Source organism: Cyprinus carpio, chromosome A6, assembly GCF_018340385.1.
Source record: "Cyprinus carpio isolate SPL01 chromosome A6, ASM1834038v1, whole genome shotgun sequence".
NCBI lineage: Eukaryota > Metazoa > Chordata > Actinopteri > Cypriniformes > Cyprinidae > Cyprinus > Cyprinus carpio.
The window spans coordinates 15,036,945-15,059,229 of NC_056577.1; the positions used below are offsets into that span (position 1 = coordinate 15,036,945).

Here is a 22,285-nt window from a genome sequence, read left to right on the forward strand (position 1 = left end):
TAAAAGCACTTTGTGTAGTTTAATAAGCCTCTTCTATGATGAGTATTTTATTTTTTTATTTTTTTATAAATTAAAATAAATGTTGATATTTTGGGGAGCATAAAGTAAAAATCATCAGGGTGATGCAACTTTCCTGATATCATAAAGAATTCCTGTTATAAATGTATTGTAACAGAATGTAACAGAACAAAAGTCTTATCAAAACACAAGTTTTATTTTATTTATTTATTTATTTATTATTTTCTGGGGATAAAAAAAAACCTGTAATGCTTATTAATGCTTAAAAAACAAAATAATGTTGTGCAACCAACATGAAGAAGTAGGAAGTTCAGTTTGTAAAGTGTCATATGCTAAGATTTCTCCAAAACATAATGATATTTCTAAATGAATAATCCACAATATATGTAAAAACTTCATATTGAAGATATATTTACGATTAATATGTGTACCCTCACATCTATTCAGTGTGTGAGGAAAATATTACTTATTAAAAATTTAATTTTAGTCATTAAAATTAAAACTTTTCTTGAAAATGATATATTTTTTTAAAAACCATAGGAAACAAACGTTAATACAAAGATAACATTTCATTTCTTGTCAAATGTTTTTATTTTTTTTATTTTTTTTTTTTATTTTTTTGTGGACAATCTTAATTGACCAATATAATAACTATGTCAAAGATCAAGGCAAAATGTTTTTTTTTTTTTTTTTTTTTGAATGTTCAAAAATATTACAATTATACCTATACTCATATCATCTATATCGTGTTTTATTCCCCATTAATAAATGACATATGCTTCCTGAAATGAATCAAAAGAGCTGTTGAAATGCTCTGGCTGTCATTAAATCTGCTAAGCTCTTTAAGTTCCACAGGGTCTCGCTTGACTGATGAAACGGCCCACCTCTGTAGGAGAGGGGATGCACATCTGCTCCTTTTCATGGACAAGAGAGGGCCTGCTGCCCCGAGGAATGCAGGACAGGGACATGCACTTCCCTTAATGAGGATATCTGTGAGCACTCCGGTCCCTTCTGCCCGTCACACTGCCATAGCTTGATCCGCTTTGGGCTCAAATACCTGCTGGGCTGTCCGTCAACGCAGCCTCCACTAAACCCCTCACTGATAGCCTTTCCTCCTGTTTGATCCTTTGACTTTCTTCTTGAAAGCCCCAAGTAAGCCATCACTACAATATACCAACACTGAGAGGGCTCGAGGGAATTCGGCTTTAGACAAAGAATAAAAATGTTGTCGAGGGCAAGGATTTGAGCCACCTGCATAAATGTGGGAGTGCGGTACGGTGTTGTGTGCACTTTTCTCACTCACCGTAATCTTTCTTGCAGTACTTCTTCATATTGATCTTCAGCTTTCCTTTGGAAGCCTTGCAGTAGGATTCACAGTCTAAATTTGGAAGTTAAAAGAAGAAAGGAAGGGCAAAACAACACAATTAAAGAATGTAAAAGAGGGAACATTGTCAAAAAAAGAGACACTTCTGCAAACTACACATCTATCCTAACGCCCCTGGCCTGTTGTGACACCCATCTGCCCAGTTTAATTGTGAGGCTGTAATAGTGCTTGTGAGGCATTCAGCAAAGTGTCTTTTGCTCCTTAGAAAAGCAGGAGACAAAAGGTCCCTCTCGTTCTGCTCTCTGGATGTCTGGACCCTCCCCTGCTCTGATGGGAGCTCTCTGAGGCCAAGCGTATTGTGCCACCCAGTGAATTTTTTATATTTTTTTTCCAGCTCCATGCTAATTTCTCACCCTTGTCTCCACTGTCAGTGCCATGATGGGCCTGATTAGGGCTTTTTGAATCACGACTCCTCCCTCCCGGTCCTTTCAACTCACCCTGTACGTCTGTCCCAATGCCGCCCTCCCCCATCGCAACCCCTGAAGACCATTTCAATCTTTTGCATTTATTGGTTCGGCACTCAGGGTGGGGGGCAAGGGTTGTCCGAGCACAAAGGGAGGTCAGGGGGGAAATTAGCAGCACATAAAGCGTTTAAAAAGCTTGTTGTGTGTAAAAAATAAAGAAGAAACGTGGCGTTTCAGCCAAGAAGTGCAAGAGATTTGGTTACGATTGCAGTACTATTTTAGCAAATTCAGATAAAGAACTAAACCAAAAGCAAGATGCGCCTTCAGTTGCTGTACACGAACATGATTAATTCATTAAAAAACACCTCTTTTGAGCATGCAGATGTTTAAATAGAGAAGATTTCTCTTGTCGTTCCCCTTACGCCCCACACACTGTCATGGCCTTCTTTCAGTGGATGGATGGACTGAGAAGACGGAGGAGGGGGAGAAAAAAAAACCTTTCAGCTCGCCTGCATATGAACAAACTTCATTGTTTCGACCGACCCTCGCTCCATGCCTGCCTTTTACTTTCTTTTGGACTCGCTATTCTCTCTGTGTGAATGAGGTTGCCCAGGCAACGAACGAATCAGAAAAAAATGCCCGTGAAAGTAGTCGCCCCGAAGTGGTTGCACGAGGGACTCCGAGGTGGGGTTGGGCGAGTCAAACCGTGCACACTGTAGATTTGAAATGGCAGAGAAACTGTAACCGAAATGAAATTGAGAGTCCATAGTGTGGCAGCCTCATTTGCATTTAAATGAAGACTGTAGAGCAACTGCTTTGTTTTCCTATAACCCTGTTTAATGCCATCACGATACTTCCCTTTGAAAGCCATCATTTCTCATTAGCTCTCCTTTAAGGAGGTGATGAGCACCCTGAGATTCCTATTTAAACATCTCGTCCCCCGCAGCAAGGACAAATGTACTCATTGTGCCCCCTCTTGAGTTAGGGGAAGTAGGGTTAGCTTGCCGTCCCATCATGATGCTCCCACAGAGACCAGTGTCACCTTAATGGATGTTTTTCCTGCCGTCTTTTCAAGCGAAAGCTGTGTACGAGAGATTTTGGCACCACGTCCAGTGGCGCTGTTAGCGGTGCCAGTGAGTAAAAGAAAGCTGCGTGTAAGTTTGAATGTGAGGCTTGTTTGACATTGAAGAATGAGTGGAGGGCACCGGTTACATGCTGACTGTGAGGACCCCTGTGGGGAAACATTTGTGGATGAATTCTCTCCGTCGCTAGATGTCGAGGGAAGTTGTTGGTCTGGAGATTCAGCGTAGAACAACTTTTCGCCTAATGAGTCTGTGCTATTCAGCTTCACTCAGCACTTCTGAAAAGCCTTGACATCTAACACTGACAATCTAACCTGCTGGGTCTTTTGGCACTTGAAGACGGCCAGACACTGTACTCTGTTGTTAGCAAAAAGATCTTAAAGCTGACCTGAGGTCTGTTTCCAGTCGAACCTCTGATGGAATGGACAATGCTAATGGGCGCATCTCAGGTCTGAGAACTGTAAAAATGTGGTGTGAATGAACGCACAGTGGGAAGGCTTTCTCTGTGCGAATGAGACTGATTGAGAAACAAATTGCTGCAAATAAAGCATGTAATTAGATTATAGCCAGAGCCCCAAGCTCCCACTGGGGCAGGGACTCAATGGGCAAGCTGGGTCTATTCCAAAGGGAACTGCTTTTTTTCTCCTTCCCTCTCAACTTCTCAAAATATCCTTCTCGTTTTCTGTCTTTCTTTCATTCCATTCAGGACTTTAAGAGAAAAATAGCTGTCTCCCATACTCTGACAATGGTTTAAAGAAACAGACCAGACAGCGCGTGCAGTTTTAATTCAGGGTTTGTTTTGGTCACGGTAGCATCGCTCTAATGGGGAGAGAATGGGTAGAAATCAACTTCATTACTGTAAATGAAACCCAGAGATGTGTGGGGACCATTGCCAAAACACTCGACATCTGACAATGCGAAATTGAAGATAGGAGAGACCAGCTTTAAATTAGACAAGAGCTTTGCATTCCTGATGAGACACTGATTCAACACTATTCACTCTCTTCCTGTCTCTCTCCAATTCTCGCTTTCCCTCCCTCTATCTCTCACTCCCCTTTTTTGTTCATTCCTTTCATGATCACTAGAAGCCTCGTTGAATTCTATGGGGCCATTTGGTCTTAAAAGGGTGACAGTGTTAAAGGGGTAGTTCACCTAAAAATGAAAATTCTGTCATTATTTACTCACCCTTGTGTCACTGTATGACATTCTTTCCTGTCAGAAAAAAGGCATGGTTGGGGTCTGTTTGTGTTCACATCGGACAAAACTACTGTCTCATTGTTAAGTTATGTATATACCAATCCCTCCAGGATTAAAATTACTGATTTTGCTGTGGCTTTCTCAAAATTTGCGGTAATATTTGTGGCGTTTCTTATTTTTTTGTAGTGAAAATATACCACAGACAACATTCTTCTAACACTGTTATGACTTTTCAGACTTTGAGAATCATTGTAGGGCTCCAGACTAACATTTGAGGACACCAGCACCAGTGCCATTGAGTTCTCACAGAAGGTGGCACCAGCACCTGACAGTAAAGCACTCACCCTAATCGCACATGTACATCTCGGAGATATCTATTTGATGTCTGCATTTACATATGCAAGATGTATTTTTAAGAGTGCTTGCTCATCTGCAATATGTCTCTAAGATGTTTCCTGTCAGATGTCAAATAGACATTTATTAGAATGCATGTAAAACTGCTTCTGAGACATTTATCAGAATGCACAGCAGATGTTTACCAGATCTTTAGCAGGCGTCTTACAGATGTACTTGTGCTGTCTGGGTAGTTGAGATGCAGATAAAATTAACTTTTGGTGGTGGTGTTCAATACATTGTTCAATAAACACAAATCACCACCATGTAGCCCAAACGAGTAGCGCAGATTTGTTCCGCTTTCAGTTTGTTTATCCAATGTAGCTCTTGTAAATCGGCCATGATGAAAATGCAAGGCTGTTAATTCCATTTTTGGAACTGAGAAACAACCTTTCTTTGACTGAATGCATGTTGCGATGACACGGGATGACATGTCACGGGACGCATCTAAGCCCAAAATGTGCGGAAAATCTGTGGCAATTATGAAAATGTGCACGCTTTTGCGAAAATTGCGGAGTTTGCTTGATTTCGCGATAAATTCAGTGATCGCAGAATCGCAAAATCGCAGAATCGCAAAATCCTGGAGGGACTGGGGATAGAAAGGCCAGTTTTTGGTGATTACAGTTTGTTTTTCATGCAAAACTATTTACAAACAAATCTATTATAATGCACATACAGTAGTCATAGTGCTTATTGCCATTTTTGGAGTTTGACGGTTCCAGGTCCTAATCACATTCATTTTATTTAAAAAAAAAAACTTCTTTTTTTTAAGATAATAATATACATTTGAAACAACATGAGGGTGAGTAAATACAGACTTATCTTTTTAACTGGTTATGTGAAATTGAATGGATCTACACATCCATGCAAATAATGACTGTAAAAACAACAGGCGCTGATCTCCTAATGCAGGTTTGTAGAGACATCAGTCAGTCATAGATGAGTGTGCGTCTGAGGGATTATGCAGGGGTTTTGGGAGTGGTGACTCACACCATGCATGACCTTGCCACACAATATGTGTTTTGTCTGAGCCGAGCAATCAGAGGTATTCGCAATGCATTCCTCCTCTCCATGTGGCAGTGCTGAAGACATATTAATATCCTTCTTCTCCTCTCCTCCCTCGACTTTCCTTCTGTCCTCCTGCCATTCCCCTATTTCATTCTCATAGACACCTGCTACACAGCTGCCTGCCCCACCCTAAGTGGGGAGACGTAGAGGTTCTCTCTCTGTCTCTCTCTCATTTGCAGTTTTTCTCCGTCCAAGTGGGCAACTGCTAAAGAGAAGGGTGGAGGTGCCCTGATAAGAACATCTGTTTGCAATCATCTATTGGATGAGGTCATATTTTTCTGCCGTATTGCGCTATCCTGAGGTGAGTTTTGGGCCCAGAGTGAAGGTATAATGTATGCGGTCCCATAGCAGGATTTGTGGGTGGTCTACAGCGTCCATTTTGATGGGGCCACTTAAATATGTCTCTCTTGTGCTCCACCTCTCCATCAGCTTGATTTGGAATGCTGCTCTTTTCATGGAGGGTTGCTCTCAAAACCAGATGGGTCGAGCGTTTTAAGGGCTCAAAATCAGCGGCACCCCCATAGACTGAATTAAAGGTCATGCCATCTTTGCAAATAAATTACGTTTTTAAAAATATGTTGATTTTGAAATATAACTGATTAGAAAAGATTAGATATAAGTGATTAGAAAGGGTGTATTTCATACATTTTCTGACAATTTAATTAATTTCACCTTTATTATACTTCAGAAATTATTTCTGATTTGTCATACAAAAACAAAAAACAACAAGAAAGCAAACAAACATGATAGCTGCATCGTATTAGCATTTCCGTAAAAAAAGAAACAGCTAAAATGTGACAAATGGTGGTGACAAATCAAACAAATAAATAAAAATATGAATAATTATTTTTATATGAATATTACATATAAACAAATTATATCGTTTTAAGGGGTCATATGATGCAATTTCAAATTTTCCTTTTTCTTTGGAGTGTTACAAGCTGTTTATGAATAGATAAGATCCCTAAAGTTGCAAAGACTAAAGTCTCAAGCCCAAAGAGATATTCTTAATAAAAGTTAAGACTCGTCCACGTCCTCCTTAACCCCCCCCAAACATGTCTACCCCCACATGTCTACGCAAAGAAAGAAGGAGAAACTTTTATTCTCACTGTAGTATTGCTGCTGCCGCCACCATGTCGTGGAGACACTGTGTGTTTCATTGTGAAAACGAAACTACTTTGTTTGGTCTTCCAAAAGAGGACACAACTAGAAATCAGTGGTTAAGTTGTATTTACAACACTGTTCCAGAACAGTTCAACCCAAACATTCAGATGTGTGCAACACATTTTAGAGTAGCATACAATGCCAGTGTTCTGACAAATAATGTTGACTCACAGCCTTTAAGTACATTTTCATATTTTGAAAATATAGATTTGATTATATAAATTTGCCACTGATGATTCAACGCGAGTTTTAAGCAGTGTAGAGTAGCACTTGTTTGTCGTTTTTCCAATCACAAATGCAGACATGGTTTTATGTTTATGTGGTGCGATGCAACACAATGCGTAAAAAGACAGTATAAGTCATTATAATCTGTAATTATATCCCCACTGGATGCAACAAATGCTTAGTTTGAAATGGGCTTTATTGGTTTTGTCTCGTCGCGCATCACAGTATGGTAAGGAGTGTAACATTTCTGTTACACGCTTGAGGTATTTGGCCAATCACAATGCACTGGATAGCTGGCCAATCAGAGCACACCTCGCTTTTCAGAACGATGAGATTTGTATAAAAGAAAAGGCAGGGCATAGAGGAGAAACAATAATGTACAGTATGTGGAAAATAATGTGTTTTTTTAACCACATAAACACTTTTCATTATACCAAATAATGTTCTTTATAACAATGTCATATGACCCCTTTAATAATTGTTCTCTCTTTCTTCTCTACAACAACAGAGACAGGCATAATGCAGCTTGCATAGCTTGCATTTTAGTAATATAAAAAAAAAACATAATGTCTACATTGTACCAGTTTTAGTATTTCTATCAGATAAACAATGGTGACAAAAATAAATAAATAAAAAATAATAATTAATACATAATTTTTTTCATATTAATATAAAATATACAGTATATATTATTATTATTATTATTATTATTATTTTTCAGCACTGCTTCAGCTTTTTCTTTAAAAAAATAAATAAATAAAAATAAGTCAAGCACAATGAAAGTTTAGTTTTACACATGTGCTGCCATATGCTTTAGGGTCAGGCCATGACAAATGGAAACACATTGTGGTAAATGGTTTAAACTTTTCCCACCACTTTGCCTATTTGTTTATTTAGCATGGGTCATAACACCCTCTATCTCAAATCATTGATAGTCCATTAAAGAAAGTCCATTTTCACAGTGCAGTTCTGACATTTGGCAAGAGCCAAACTACCATGAAACACAGAACTGGTTTCATATGGGCTAGTGAGAGTGAGTCGGTATTTTAGGACAAAGGAAGAAGAAATGTAGAGAGAATAAAAGACAGCAGAAGAAAAATATGGGGGTAGAGAAAATATCCCAGAGAAGAATGAAATGAGGTCCACGAGAGAGAGAATACCAGCAGCTCTGCTGTCAATCTTATCTGTCAGTAAAGCATTAGAGGTCTGTGACGATCAACCAACAGCTGCAAAGATTTCTAGCACGCTAGAATTCCTCTGTCTGTGAGAATGACGAATATTTCTTCAACAAAATTCTTTTCCATATGGGCAAACTAAAGCATGTTGAGAAAAAAAAAAGGAAACTGATGGCTCAGGGAAGAAAACAGAAGAAATTAAACATCTGATCAGGAGACACTTAGTCTGTAATTGCAAGAAATTTTAGGGAAGCATTTGTATATTTGCAGACAGTGTTTTACTGTCTGATGCTAAATGAAATCATTTGGCAGGCATGGAAGTTAAATCTGACATTCTGTTTACTTTTAGACGTATTTATAAAACATCTGCGGCAAGAACGAACATGTCAAGGGATGTAACTAAAAATAGATCCCCCTAAAAAGATTTTCTGCAGTTCCTCTTCCATAATGAGTTGAGGGAGAATCAAATCCCACTCAAAAATAAGAAAATAACTTAAAATCAGTGAATCAATAAAGAATGAGCCCCCAATAAAAACAAGTTCTCAATCATCACTATAAGACCCATATAAGTGGCCTATCCAAACATGATTTTAAAGGAACCTTTATAAACCGCTAGCATTTTTGAATAGTGAGCAATTTAGTCGAAGATCTCCTGTAGTTTCTGACATCAGATGTATTCTTGCTTAAACAATATTCTTTTCATATGAGACTAAGATCAGTTAACTAACCTGAAGGTCCCACTGTGCTGCTTGCAGTGGTAGTTGGTGGAGCAATAGGAATTTCTGTTCCAAAAAAGAGAGCACAGTTAGCAAAATAATTCAAGTTAAACAATAACTACATTTTAGGATAAATATAAAAATAAATATTAGATTATACAGACAATTTATTGCCACTAATTTGAACAATTTAAACTCTGAAGATACTGGTTTAACATTAGAAATCCATTTGCAAAACCTTGGTTCACAAAAGGGCATACGATTTGCTCAATTACTCTTTTGCTGTTATGAAAAACAGTGAGATACATGTCCAAGACTTGATTCTTTCATTCTTCCTTCCATGACCATTTCACGAATGGAGGGAAGTTTACACTCAGTGAAGCCATTTGTGATGAAAGACCTTTTCAACAATGTGATTGAATTCATAAAAGTGGTAAAAAAATAAGAATAGTCTTTTGCTATATTGGAACATAAATATTCAAGAAGAAAAGGGAGTTACTGCCGTGAGGACAGAACAAAAAGAGGACTGAAACAGATTGAGCGTACTGAGAGTAATATGAAGAAGTTGATAAGAGTGCTCATGTGCTCTGTGGAGCTGGTGGACAAGCATGCAAAAAAAGAGCCATTTGAAGGAAGAAAGAATCAAGTCTTCTGATTTAAAAAATAAAATAAAATAAATCATGAATGATCTTCATCGTGTGGTGGGGTTCAAAATTGTTTTTATGCTCTTGTTGAACTGTGACCCTAAGAAATTGCGCAGAGCCAAAATATGTTTTTGTTGCTTTTATGGTGCTTTGGCCAGTAAACAAGGCTTAAATAATATCACTCTGTAATGTTACTTATTTTGCATGACATATCAAATCGTAAAATAATTCAAAACACAGTATTTAATCTTTTAGGCTTTGGACAAAAGCACACATGCCATATCGAGTGCTTTAATTTAGAGTTCTACAGATATTACTACAGCTACCAAAGATTATGGGCACTGTACACTGTGGTGGTCTTACTTCCTATATCAACACTACACATCTTGGGCTCCGCTTGGTGATCATGGGAATGAGTTCAAATATTTGAATCCTAATGATTTATGGTCTTCAGGAACCATAAGAGGACATAATAGCATGTGTAGCCAAGACTTCCTCATGTTAAACTGAGCTTGGCATGGATTCAGATGCTGCTTAAATTTATCCAAATGGGCTATTAGAATAAAAATTAGTTATTTCACAATTATGAGAGAAACTAAATATGTTCAGTTCAGTTACCACAGTGTCCACCTTTCCAAGTTTCACACATCAGTGCTTGTGATTTTCGCAGGAAAATCAAAGATATATGATTCCAAAAAGTTATAGGTTGAATTTACTGCAAATCTGCTAAACTCCCCACCAGAAAATTCTCCAGAGCTATTTCTTTTTTTCCAAATATCCAAGCGTTGTTTCATCGACAAAAGCACCAATTAAACAGTTTGACTTCAAATGCAAACACCAGTGATGGTTAATATATTTGCTTCATTCATTACCATGCAGTGAAGATACTTTTAAACTTCTGTGATCTTTAAAAGCAATCTTAAGACTCTTAAAATGACATTATTTCACTGATTTGGTCCATGAAGTAAAGAAAACAGAATTGAAAGAATAGCAGGTGATAATCCTGTGGAATGACCTTAACAAGACATGGTTTCAAAGTCTTTCCTCTGTGACTGTTCATAAATGGCGATTTTCATGTTTGGCCATAAGAAATAGATCCTACAGTCCTTTAGAAGAGTTTCAGCTCAATATTTCAAGCAATCCATGGACAGAAACATTTGTAAGTGCATTGGCTCATTGGGGATTGAAGTGGAAAAAAAATAGAGATCTTGACATTGAGTGATCCACATACTTATGCAGGGGGCAATAGGTGATCGGCTCTGCTGGTAGCCTTTAGCACAACGGTTGCATGTGATACCCGTCACACCGTCTTTACAGGGGCATTGGCCTGTGGTTTGGTTACAGGTTTTGCCCGCGGCCCCCACAGGATGGCAATCACAGGCTGTGAGGAACAGAAGAAAAGAGATAAAAGAAAAGCACATACAAACAGTACATACATACAAAAAGCACAGATAAACTATAAAAGTAGCTTTAAGGGCCCAAGTCTGGGGAAATAAGAGGGTGAGGATTGGTGAAGCAGTTGAAAAACGCATTGTGTTTTGTAAAAGTGGTGACCAGTCTCGTGACAAGAGCATGCACATATACATACAAATTCAAAACACAAAACTTCTGTATGATAGTCAATGATTTTACAGAAGGAGTGGCTTGAGAATATCTTTTATTCCTCGGTATGCATTTAACTCCAACCATAAACACACAAAGACAGGGCACACCAGATACAGCCCCTAAATGTATCTGGACATTTCTGGACACTCAAGTCTACCTTAAAAATGTCAATGTACTCGCTAAAAATATAAAACTGAAAAAATGTCAAACCTGATATCTGAAAGCTGCTTTTTTTTTTCAGAATTTACTTCACATTTGAGACATTTTTATATTTTTTTATATGTGATTTTTCTAGAGTTAACACAGGTGTCATATCAACTAGTAATATTTTGCTAATATTTTTCTATATATTTTGCTATATATTTTCTAAGCAAAAACTGTTTTTTTGTCTTTTTTGTCTTTAATCAACACAAAACATACTCTTTTTCTTGTGAATTATTTTGCAAGAAAGGAATCCTTTACTATTCCTTTGGAACCACTGTATTATGATAAATATTCAAATTGGCAAAAACATCTAAGTATCTATTATATCTAAAAAATATCTGTAACAAACACATTTCCTTAAAATATGTTTCCATATTGTGCTTGTGCCAATAATGTCTGTCACATTTCCTTTCTCTTGGGAGGTCTTTCTCTAACATATGGCTCAGCGTCTCTCTCCGCTTCTTAAAGCTTGTGAACTAATTGTATTGCCTTTGTGTCAAAACTCCTTTCAAGTCCATTTTCTTAAATTCCCACCATGGGTGGTTACATTAAAGTTACTTTCGCAAAGAGGCCAATGCTACTTACTTAATATTTCCCCCACCAGCACTGTAGAAGTGATACACTGTCAAATGTTTATTGTAAATTGGCTCATATATTTGTATGAGTAATGAAGCACAGAGAGTTGTGCTTAAACTTTATTTCTTTTAAGTCTGTGCTTAGAGCATTGAAGTGAGGTTCCAGTCCCACGGCTGGAACGGTGCAGAGAGACAGCCACTCCCTGCATGTCTGTCTCTTGTCGCTTGTCACTCTCTTGTCATTAAAGCCAAGTTTATGTCTTGTCTTTGAAGTTGTCATTATGTAGAAAATTGCCACATTTTGTTTCTCGTTATAAATGTGCATTAAAACGCCCTAAAGATTCAATAAACAGCTCAGCTGACTAATTCCTAATAAATGAAACAGCTTCACACCCTTAAATGCGGCACAGGTCATTTTCAGAAATGATTTTCTGTCTTTGTGGAAATGGATGATCAAGAGTCTTAAAAAGAACTAAATGCTGAGGTGTCGGCTGCAATATATATGTATAAATAGATAAATATATATATATTATTCATTTAGAACTACGCAGATACGTTTATGTGCATTCGGGCGCTTTTTTCAGATAGGCTATAAGTCCTAATATTAACGTTATGTCGTATAAATAATGAAGCATATTCTATATGAAATGATGAGTTTAATCCCATTGATTGAAAACTTGCTATCAAATGCGTCACTCTACTGGTCATCTAAAGCACGCATAATTCAAAACAGAAATGCAGAACATTAATAACTACTGTCCTTCAAACATATGATTCGACTATCAGTCGAATATAAACAAGATTCAAAAATTCCGACTATGAAAATCCTTAGTCGGGGACACCCCTATTATATATATATTTACTCATGACTCATTGATCTCGTTGCAGTGGTTGCCTGCTCAAGCAATAATCTAGGTTCGGTAAAAGTTAGGTTTAATGAGCAGCATATTTGGCATAATATTGATTACCATAAGAATTTATTGGAACGTAAGCCTTAAAAATAAAAAAAAGGTTACAGTACAATGGTACTTTACAGAAAATAATTTTCTTGGAGAAAATGGCATCTCCCCAACAACTGTCCAAATCAGATAAATTAACGTAAAACACATGGAGTGCAGGTGTATGTCTCTCAAACATTTGAGCTTCTGCTGTCTGATAAGAGCCTGTCTGGAGAGTGTTTAAGTGGTTGTCCACTTAGCAGTGAAGTGGCACTACACCAGATTCCTGACGTAGATATGGATCTACTGTTTCCTCTCCTCCTCATCCACTCACTCTCAACACTGCCATGTCCCTGGTAAAAGAAGTACCAAGCTGAGAGTTTATCAATATACGAGCCTGAAGTTTTTTTTTTTTTTTTTTCTGATTTCACAGACAACCTAATAAGAACCAAAAATTAATTTCTTCTGTTATTTACTCACCATAATGTCATTTCAAACCTGTATGAACTTCTTTTTTTTTTTTTTCTGTGGAAAACAAAAGGTGACTTTTTAAAGAATATCCGGTCACTCCACTTCCACTTTTCTAAACAATTATACTTTCATACTTTCAGTTTTTTTTTTTTTTTTTAAGTATGGACTTTCATGGAGTTTTTTGTCATTTTTAGAGCATTATTGGAGCATTATGTACATTTATATACATATAATATATATGTACATTTATCGAAGAAAAAGAAAGAAAGAAAAGGCCAAAAATTGAGTGATTGATGAGAGCATTTAATCCATTTGAAAGGGATCTGCATGCGGCAGCTTTACTAGAGTAGATTGCACAATGTGAGAAGTTTAGATCCCTGCCAATAGTTTACCATAAAGCTGCTGTTTGAAGTCTGAGCTCCTCTCCTCCATTAAAAACATCATGTTGAGAGTCGGTGGGGTAATTTGTGTGTTGTTGGAGGACGGCCAGCTCAGCCCAGGCTCAGTATTGTAGTGCTTAGTTTCTGCTCTGAAGCTAATAAAGGGAAGAAAAAATGAGAGCAACTTCACTATAAACACCGCTGAGTGTTTTTTTTCTGATATCTTTTGAGTGTCTGTTTTTGCTTAAATTCATGTTAGGGTGTTTTGAGACAAATATTCTTCTTTTCTTCTTCGTTTTTCCACAATAGCGAGCATTAGCATTATCATTTGATGAAATAATGAATGTCACTCCAAGCACCATGTCTTTTTGTCAACAAACGTTTTGCAAAGTTGTCCTTTTTATGCACTACATTCTCATCTAATTGAAGCCAGCCACAAAAGAAGTAGTTTTTTTTAATCTAATGAGAAAAGTGAGGTAATGTAAAACAATATTTTCAAATCCCCAACAGAAGAGGTTATTTGTAGTTAATAATAGTACAGTTTTGTGACAATGCAAGACACATGTTCAAGTGAAAGGGGTAATAGTGTGACCACAGACACTACACAGCTCTCACTTCAAGCATAATCTCTACTAGCATACTCAGTACTAACTTTCTTGGCTTTTCCCAGAACCCTAATGAGGATGGGGAGAAAATGAGCCTTTTATTTTGTCTATTTGTATATAAACCCATGGCAACCACACATTGAAGGCACAATTAGATTGACTGGCAAAAGTTTTGCTGCCTGGGATCCCATCAGAGACTGATGTCATTCTCTTTAGCTTGCTAGTTCTTAGCAATCCATATAAACTGAAACATTCATATAATACTGAACCAAGATTCCAAGCTAACCAAAAATGTCTGAATAATTAACAGCCCACCCAATGGGGTGACAACGGTCCGGTGTGGCTGACAGTTTGCAGAGCGCCACTCACTTACATGATCTAAGTGTGGTTTACTGTATTAAAATGAAATGGCTCATTTAACAAATCAAATCTTCAAAGGAGTCACTCACTCCAGTGGGCAGGAGAAATGATGAAGCAAATGTTTCCTAAGAATAAATGAATCTTATGGAGCAAACAACTCAAAGAGAAAAACAAGATGCACCTTGCAAAGCAAAGCTGCCTTCACTTTGTGTGTTTACAGTGTGGTTTATGAAGGGTGAAGCCACAAATCAGATGTTTGAAGTTTCATAGAAGTTCTAACCTAACAGAGTGCGGCAGCACATCACATCAAAAAGCACATCATTCTTTATGTATCTTAAAGGGAATGTTCCAGTTGCCCAATTGAACAAGTGTTTTTTGATATATAACTTTACAGTAAATATAAAATAAGTGTAACTATTTAGTACAGGGACCAATACTCTCTATTAACTAGTTGCTTATTAGCATGCTTATTATTAACAAAATGGCTGTTTTTTGTACTTATAAAGCACATATTCCGCATGACCATATTCTACATTTGTAATCTTACCCAATACATAAACTTAACAACTACCTCACTAACTATTAATAAGCAGCAAATTAGGAGTTTATTAAGGCAAAAGTCGTAGTTAATGGTTTAGTAAGAATTGGACCTTAAAATAAAGTGTAACCAAAATAAATTTGATGTTTGACATTTTTATTTAGTTTAGTTCACCTGTTGGGTGGTTCTACCAGTCATTTGTGGGCATAAAACACATGGTTTGGTTACCAACATTCTTAAAAATATCTTCTTTCTTGTTTAACATAAGAAATAAAGTCATATGTGACCCTGGACCACAAAACCAATCTTAAGTTGCCGGGGTATATTTGTAGCAATAGCCAAAAAACATTGTATGGGTAAAAATTATAAATTTTTCTTTTATGCCAAAAATCATTAGGATATTAGGTAAAGATCATGTTCCATGAAGATATTTTGTACATTTCCTACCATAAATATATCAAAACTTAATTTTTGGTTAGTTCTATACATTGTTAAGAATTCATTTGGACAACTTCAAAGGAGATTTTCGCAGTATTTAGATTTTTTTTTTTTTTTTTGCACCCTCAGATTCCAGATTTTCAAATAGTTGTATCTCAGCCAAATATAGTCCTATCCTATCCTACATCAATGAAAAGCTTATTTATTCAGCTTTCAGATGATGTATAAATCTCAGTTTCGAAAAATTTACACTTACGAAGTTTTGTGGTCCAGGGTTACATATAGGTTTAGAATGGCATGAGGGTGAGTAAATGTTAAGAAAAAGTTTGGGTTAACATTCCCTTCTAGAAGACACATATTATGTTGAACATGAAACAGGGAGCCTCTGATTTGAAGCTCTGCACGAGGGCAGAACATACCGTAATTGTTTCTCCTGAAGTAAATTGTTATAGTTTTAGTTGCCACTATTTCATTGCTCTGATTAAGAGTGTGAGGACTAGTCAAAAGAAAAAGAGAAAGCATGTGGTGAACACATCAAATTAATGAGCATGAGGGGAGTTAGGTGCTTTATATTACAACATACTTGCACCTATTTTCATTAACTTGCAATACATCACATATTTAGCTTGTGAAAATGTTTTCTTTGGCGGGAATTGAATATCATGCTTCATATCATTTGTCACCTTTCTATAATTACACACACATCCTTTTTTATACATCTGTTTTGATGTAATCTAATACAGCTGTATAACTTGGACAGTGTTTGATTGTAATTACATTAAGGTCTCTAACTGTGTTTTCAGAACAATTTAAAATGAAGCAACATTTGATTTGATGCAGTCAGCTGAGATTAACACCAGGTCTTTTTCTCATTTGAAAAGTGCCAGTGTTTTCCTGTGTTTAAACATCAAGAGTAGGAGACCCAGAGTGAACCGACTTAAATATCCAAGTAAGTAAAATATTAGAATACTCACATATATATATATATATATATATATATATATATATATATATATATACATATAAACAGTATAATAATGAGCTTGCGCCTATTGTGATGATGCTAGCAGTGCTGATAAATGTTCCTAGCATAAAATAACACAAAAGGCAGTTGAACCTGAAGATAAATGACTTGACCAAAAACATAACAAATATGGATGACTGTTGCGAAAGAATGAAAGCAATGAGAAATGTACAGAGACAGACAAAATCATGCAAATGGATGAAAGCAACAGCAAACATTCAGCACTGGGAATTTTCAGTTAAATCCAAAAGTTTGCAAGAATTGCAGTAAATCTCTCTTACAACGAAGTGTATGCATTAAAAAAAAAAAAAGTTCTCAATGGTTGTGGGTCACAATGATGCATTTTTGATCCAGAATTGATTCGTCCCCAATATTTCATCCATTAATACATCTTTCATAGTAGTACATGAATATTTTGAAAAGTTTATTACTAATTCTTTAACAATCTAAAGGGTATAATGGCTATTTTTAGTCTGTTATTCTTTTCAAAGTTTTCCTTGAACCATTAGTGAATTCCATTTGGTTTGTTGACCCTAATTTCCAAGTGCCTGGGAAATCCTCCATGGCCTCTGTCTCAAATCTCAGGGAAACAGAAGAGTTCATTAACTTTCCAAGCAAAGCAGATCATTTTAATAAAACTTTAGAAAAGAGGCCCAGGGTCATCAGAGACCTGCAGGATTATTCACCCTTGATTTTAATTACAGAAGGCTTTCAAAAGCAGAAAAAAATTAAACAGAAGAGTGATCTAATGCCAGCTTGACTGTCACATCCTGTGAATCTGATAAGAGTTTCTATCTCAAAATATTTCTCTTTAAATCAACATATTCATGCTCACAGCTGACCTTTGGCATTTTCAGATTTTTACTTTTGCACACTGTATTATGAAAGTGTGTACAAAATTCTCAAATGCATCATTGGACCAGCCAACATATCCCAACAGAGCAAACCTCACCGATGAGAGTAATGGGATGCTGAAAGAATCAAGTCTTGTCCACAGGAGAAAGGAAGTGAAAACAAAAAGAAGTTCTCTTCCCTCACTAAGACACATAGCATGGGGGTTAGCGGAACACACAGTCAGATGATGAATGTCTGTTTGCATTCCACCTCGACAGGAGAATCAAGCGAGAGCCCAGAGAGGGCTAAATGTCAGTCTGGAGTATGGTAAAATGGATATGTTGGTTAGGTTATGCATTCTTGTAATGCCTTTCCATGCAGAGAATATTATTATATGCTCATTAATCTGTTTCATATTCATCAGGTGGAATGTGATCTGTAGTCTGAGAACTAAAAGACAACACACTTTTACATGAATTAAATATGTTTGATTTTGCATGAAAACTGTATGCCTAAATCAACCAGATAAGGTGTTATTTTATTTAAAAAATATGCTGTTTATACTATAGTTTATACTAATATATAAAATACACCACAAAAACAGTTAAATTGGTTAAATTTACAAACTTCAAAACTAAAATTATGCCATAAAATTTGATAAATATATATTTTTTAATTAAAAATATTTCAAAACTATAAAATATTCCACAAAAAATATTATATGCCATGTCTAAAATTTCATTTAAAAAAATGTAAATTCAAACTAAACTATGCCACAAAATTATTTGTGTTAAATTTCATGTCTAAATTTCACATTCAAATATGTTGTTGTTTTTCTAATTTAGTTTAAAGCTATATATAAATCAAACATCTTTACAACCTAAACTGCTTCTATATAACAGCAGGAATGAGGTTAATTGCTTTGTTGTGTGGATGTTGTAAATGAGAACTCATGCATGCCTTCAAGTGTAACATTCTCACATGATGCAAAAACATTCCCTACCGTTTTCATTGTCAATTTGATGGATGCTTTTATTTATTTACCTATTTATCTGTTTGGGAAAACAGAGCCTTTAACTTTCAGCACAGACCTAATATTTTACCCAGAGCTAAAGCTGGAAGTAAATGATCCTAAGCCGTCATGGACAGCAGCAGAATGGACCTTGTTATAAGGATATGCTAAGGTGTGACGGGGGGCTTGTTTGCACAAAGCTTTTGCTCCTGTCCTCTTGCCCTACGGCAAAGTTAGGTGAGAATAGCCTGTCCTTTTTTCTCTCTTTTCTTCTGGACAGCTCCCAGGTAAGTGTGCTGTCGCCAGCCAGTTGCACACCTGTGGAAAGCTGCTTGCTTATTCCCTCCTGCGTATCTCCTCTTCCTGTCCGTCCTCCCCCAACCTCAATTCCTCTCACTCATCTGACCTGTAACAAGGATCAGTTCACACCTCTGCTCTGTTTGTTTGACTTGTATTGTTAAACCATCCCCCAAATGAATCCCAATAACTCAGAAAGATGTAACCTTCCTCCTCCACCCCTCCCCAACCCCCATCCCTGTCCTTGGGCTGCATGCTGACAGAGACTCATGGGGGTGGAGGAGCACAGGAATGTGAGAATTCTTCCTTCGGACCTGCTGACTCCTTCATTTGAGGGGTAACGCATTAAGAATAGTCACCGGCTCATATAATTGGTTCCTTTGTGGTACTATGTGAATTTCTTTGTGTAGGAAACAGCCGGCTAATCACTTAGCCTTAGTGTTTTCTGCTTTCCTAAGGATGCATCAAGTGATAAGTTGCAGACTTTGGGCCCTTAAGACCAAACCCAGTCACCCTTTTTGCCCATGGTGTTTAGATTCAGTACCCTTCATACCTTTGCAGGCCTTTCTGTGAGAGATGGGCTTAGACATGTCTCTGTAGTAGCCCTCCTTGCAGTAGTGGCAGTGGCGACCTGCCGTATTGTGGCGGCAGTTCAGACAGACTCCTCCGCTTTTCCTCCCGGAGAGTTTGTAAAGCTCCATGTTGAAACGACAGCGCCTCGCATGAAGGTTACAATTGCAGGCTGCGGAAAAGGAAAAAAAAAACAGAAGATGCATTTGTTTAAACAGCATATCCTCTGTCACAGTGGCTCTCAAACATTTCAAGCCAAGTACATAAGAATATCCAAACACCAAGTAGTCACATAAAGTGTCCCTTTTTTTCCATATGGTTTGAGCAACTCGGGCATAATGCTACATGAATTAAAAAAAAAAATTATATATATATATATATATATATATATATATATATATATATATATATATATATAGTGTTTAAACCATCAGCAGTATGAAAGGGCAAAACAACACAATATAATATTTAGAAAGGATAGCAATGCATTTAAAACTTTGGGGTTGGTAAGATTTTTTAATTTTTCATTCTCACACTCATCAAGGCTGCATTTATTTGAGCAAAAAATACAGAAGAACACTAATATTGCAAATTATTTTAACAATTTAAAATAACAGTTTTTTTTTTTTTTTTTAATATGTTTTAAAAAAGCGATTTCTTCTTGTGATGGCAAAGCTGAATTTTATGCAGCCATTACTCCAGTCTTCAATGTCACATGATGCTTTAGAAATCATTCTAAGATGCTGATTTGGTTAAGTAACATTTTGCATAATTTCAGTGTTAAAGTATGTGTGCTGCTTTTGATTCTTTGATGAATAGAAAGTTTAAAAGAACAGCATTTATTTGAAATAGAAATCTTTGTAACATTGAAATTGTCTTTATTGTAACTTTGTATCAATTTAATGCATCCTTGCTGAATAAAAGTATTAATTTCTTTCAAAAATAAAAATAAAATAATAATAAACTTACTGGCTTAACTTTTGAGTGTTAGTGTATATCCAATATTCAAACACATAAATATTATTGGTGAAATAAGTAAAATATTACATTTTGTTGTTGTTACTTTAGTCAGAGATAAATGCCAATATTGATTTGAATAAAATAAATTTAGATTAACTAATTTTACCAAACCACATGCACATTTTCAGATAAACATTATTTTCTGGTTAAGCTACTAGAGATTTAGACACACAGAGCTATATTATATATATATATATATATATATATATATATATATAAATTATACAAATATTTCTGTAATATTTATGAGTACCACCTGTAGGCACTCCACGTGCCACTTGTGAGACATCTAAATCAAGAATTAAGAGAAGTTCTTTAATCATTATGCAGTAGAGATACAAGCCTCAGTTTGACAGCTATGTCTTCACCAACTGCAGCAAATTAAGTGCCAGGGAATTAACTTCTGATAATGAGGTCAGCTTCTGAGCTTTGTCTCTGACCAGGCCTGCTCTTTCCCAATGATGCCAAACAATATCAGACAAGGCCTCCAATTACCATTCCGTTCCCAGTCTCCACCATGCACAGGAAGCTGTGTTCCTGCTTGTTTACTAATGAATAAAGTTTCTGCCACCAAGTTTAATTACTGTCTGATGTTTATTCATGACTGATTTGTGTGCAGACATGTTCTCTTTCATTAAGCCTGGGTGAGACATTGGTGTGGCCCCTCCTTATGTATTATTCAGGGATAAATCCCAACCCTCCTACCAAAATGCTTTGGGCTGTTCAAGTGCAGACAACTGTTGGCAAGGCATAACTGATGCACATCCTCTGAGCAACTTCAACTGAGTGTTTATTTGGTCTTATGCTAGGAGACATCATGAAAAAATAAGCATCTTGATGAGAGGGCATTTTTATTTATTTATTGTCTATAATTTTTCACACTTTGTTTTAATGAAAATAGTCCCGTACTTTTTAATGCCAAGAACCGCCAAATATGATGAACTTTGCGATCCACTTATACAGTGTTTTAAAAAAGTAAAAATATAAAGACATGTTGTTTGCAAATAATTGGTCATGTGGTAATTTAATTGCTGTCCAAATTTTTAATTATCATACGACAAAATGTGTAGTTACCAAGTTTTGCTTTGCAGGGCCATATATTCCTTTCTAATTATTTTGCACCTTCTGATTTCAAGAAACAATCAGAGATTTTGATCCTGATTTCGACACTTAATCTGTTTGCTGGTCACTTGTGTACAATGTCATCTTGGAAAAGTGTTTTTTTTGTTTTTGTTTTTTTTCTTCATTTTTTTAACTCGACTTAGTATCACCTAAAATACTCTTGGCTCATATCCACAGATTTTCCACTTGCTGCCAAAAAAAAAAAAAAATCAACTTGGAATAGGTTTTTCAAGATGCCTGCAGGACATAAAGAATGATAATTTGGCCTGTCTCAGAAGTGTCTTCTCTTCAAACTTACTCCATGCACGGCTTGTTTGCTTTCAAACAGGCATACTGTTGGTATTAATTCTGCCTGCTTGTTTGAATCCCAGTGGAAACTGATCCTTCCTACCCTCTAGCTATGGATTATTCACTTTTGCTAACAAGGCAAATGCAATCCACTATGCAGCTTCCAGCTTCTTTAAATTTCTACAAACTTCGTGAACTTATTGATAAACAGAAAATTTAAAAAATATATAAATATTATACCACATTTTAGCATTTTATTACTTTTCAAGGCACAAAAAATCCTTATATTGCTATTGGACAGGCATAAAACTGAGAAAACTAATCACAACAGTATGTTTTACCAAAGTAATGAGAAAAATCTGTTATTACAATGACATCACCCGAAAACCTTTCAGCTGTATTCTTTCTTCCTTTATTTAAAACAATCTGTGGTAAAAGAAGTGATGGTTTATATGGATTGGGCAGCATGCGCTGTCTTAGATTGTAATTTGCTATATCAAGAATCAATGCATCTTGCTGAAAGATTAAGTTAAC

The 22,285-nt window shown here is 36.3% G+C and overlaps 1 protein-coding gene across 3 annotated transcripts in view; it reads right to left on the reverse strand.

Moving 5' to 3' along the window:
* LOC109096435 (netrin-1) overlaps positions 1–22,285 on the reverse strand; it is a 56,534-nt gene that overhangs the window by 4,648 nt on the left and 29,601 nt on the right. For 2 of the 3 annotated variants that reach the window (XM_042758161.1, XM_042758160.1), the window contains 4 exons: positions 19,305–19,493; positions 10,702–10,851; positions 8,839–8,892; positions 1,322–1,396 (listed from right to left, as the gene is read on the reverse strand). In XM_042758161.1, coding sequence (XP_042614095.1) covers positions 1,322–1,396; positions 8,839–8,892; positions 10,702–10,851; positions 19,305–19,493 — 468 coding nt within the window. The remainder of the gene's footprint in view (positions 1–1,321; positions 1,397–8,838; positions 8,893–10,701; positions 10,852–19,304; positions 19,494–22,285) is intronic. The other variant, XM_042758162.1, reaches the window with a different exon arrangement.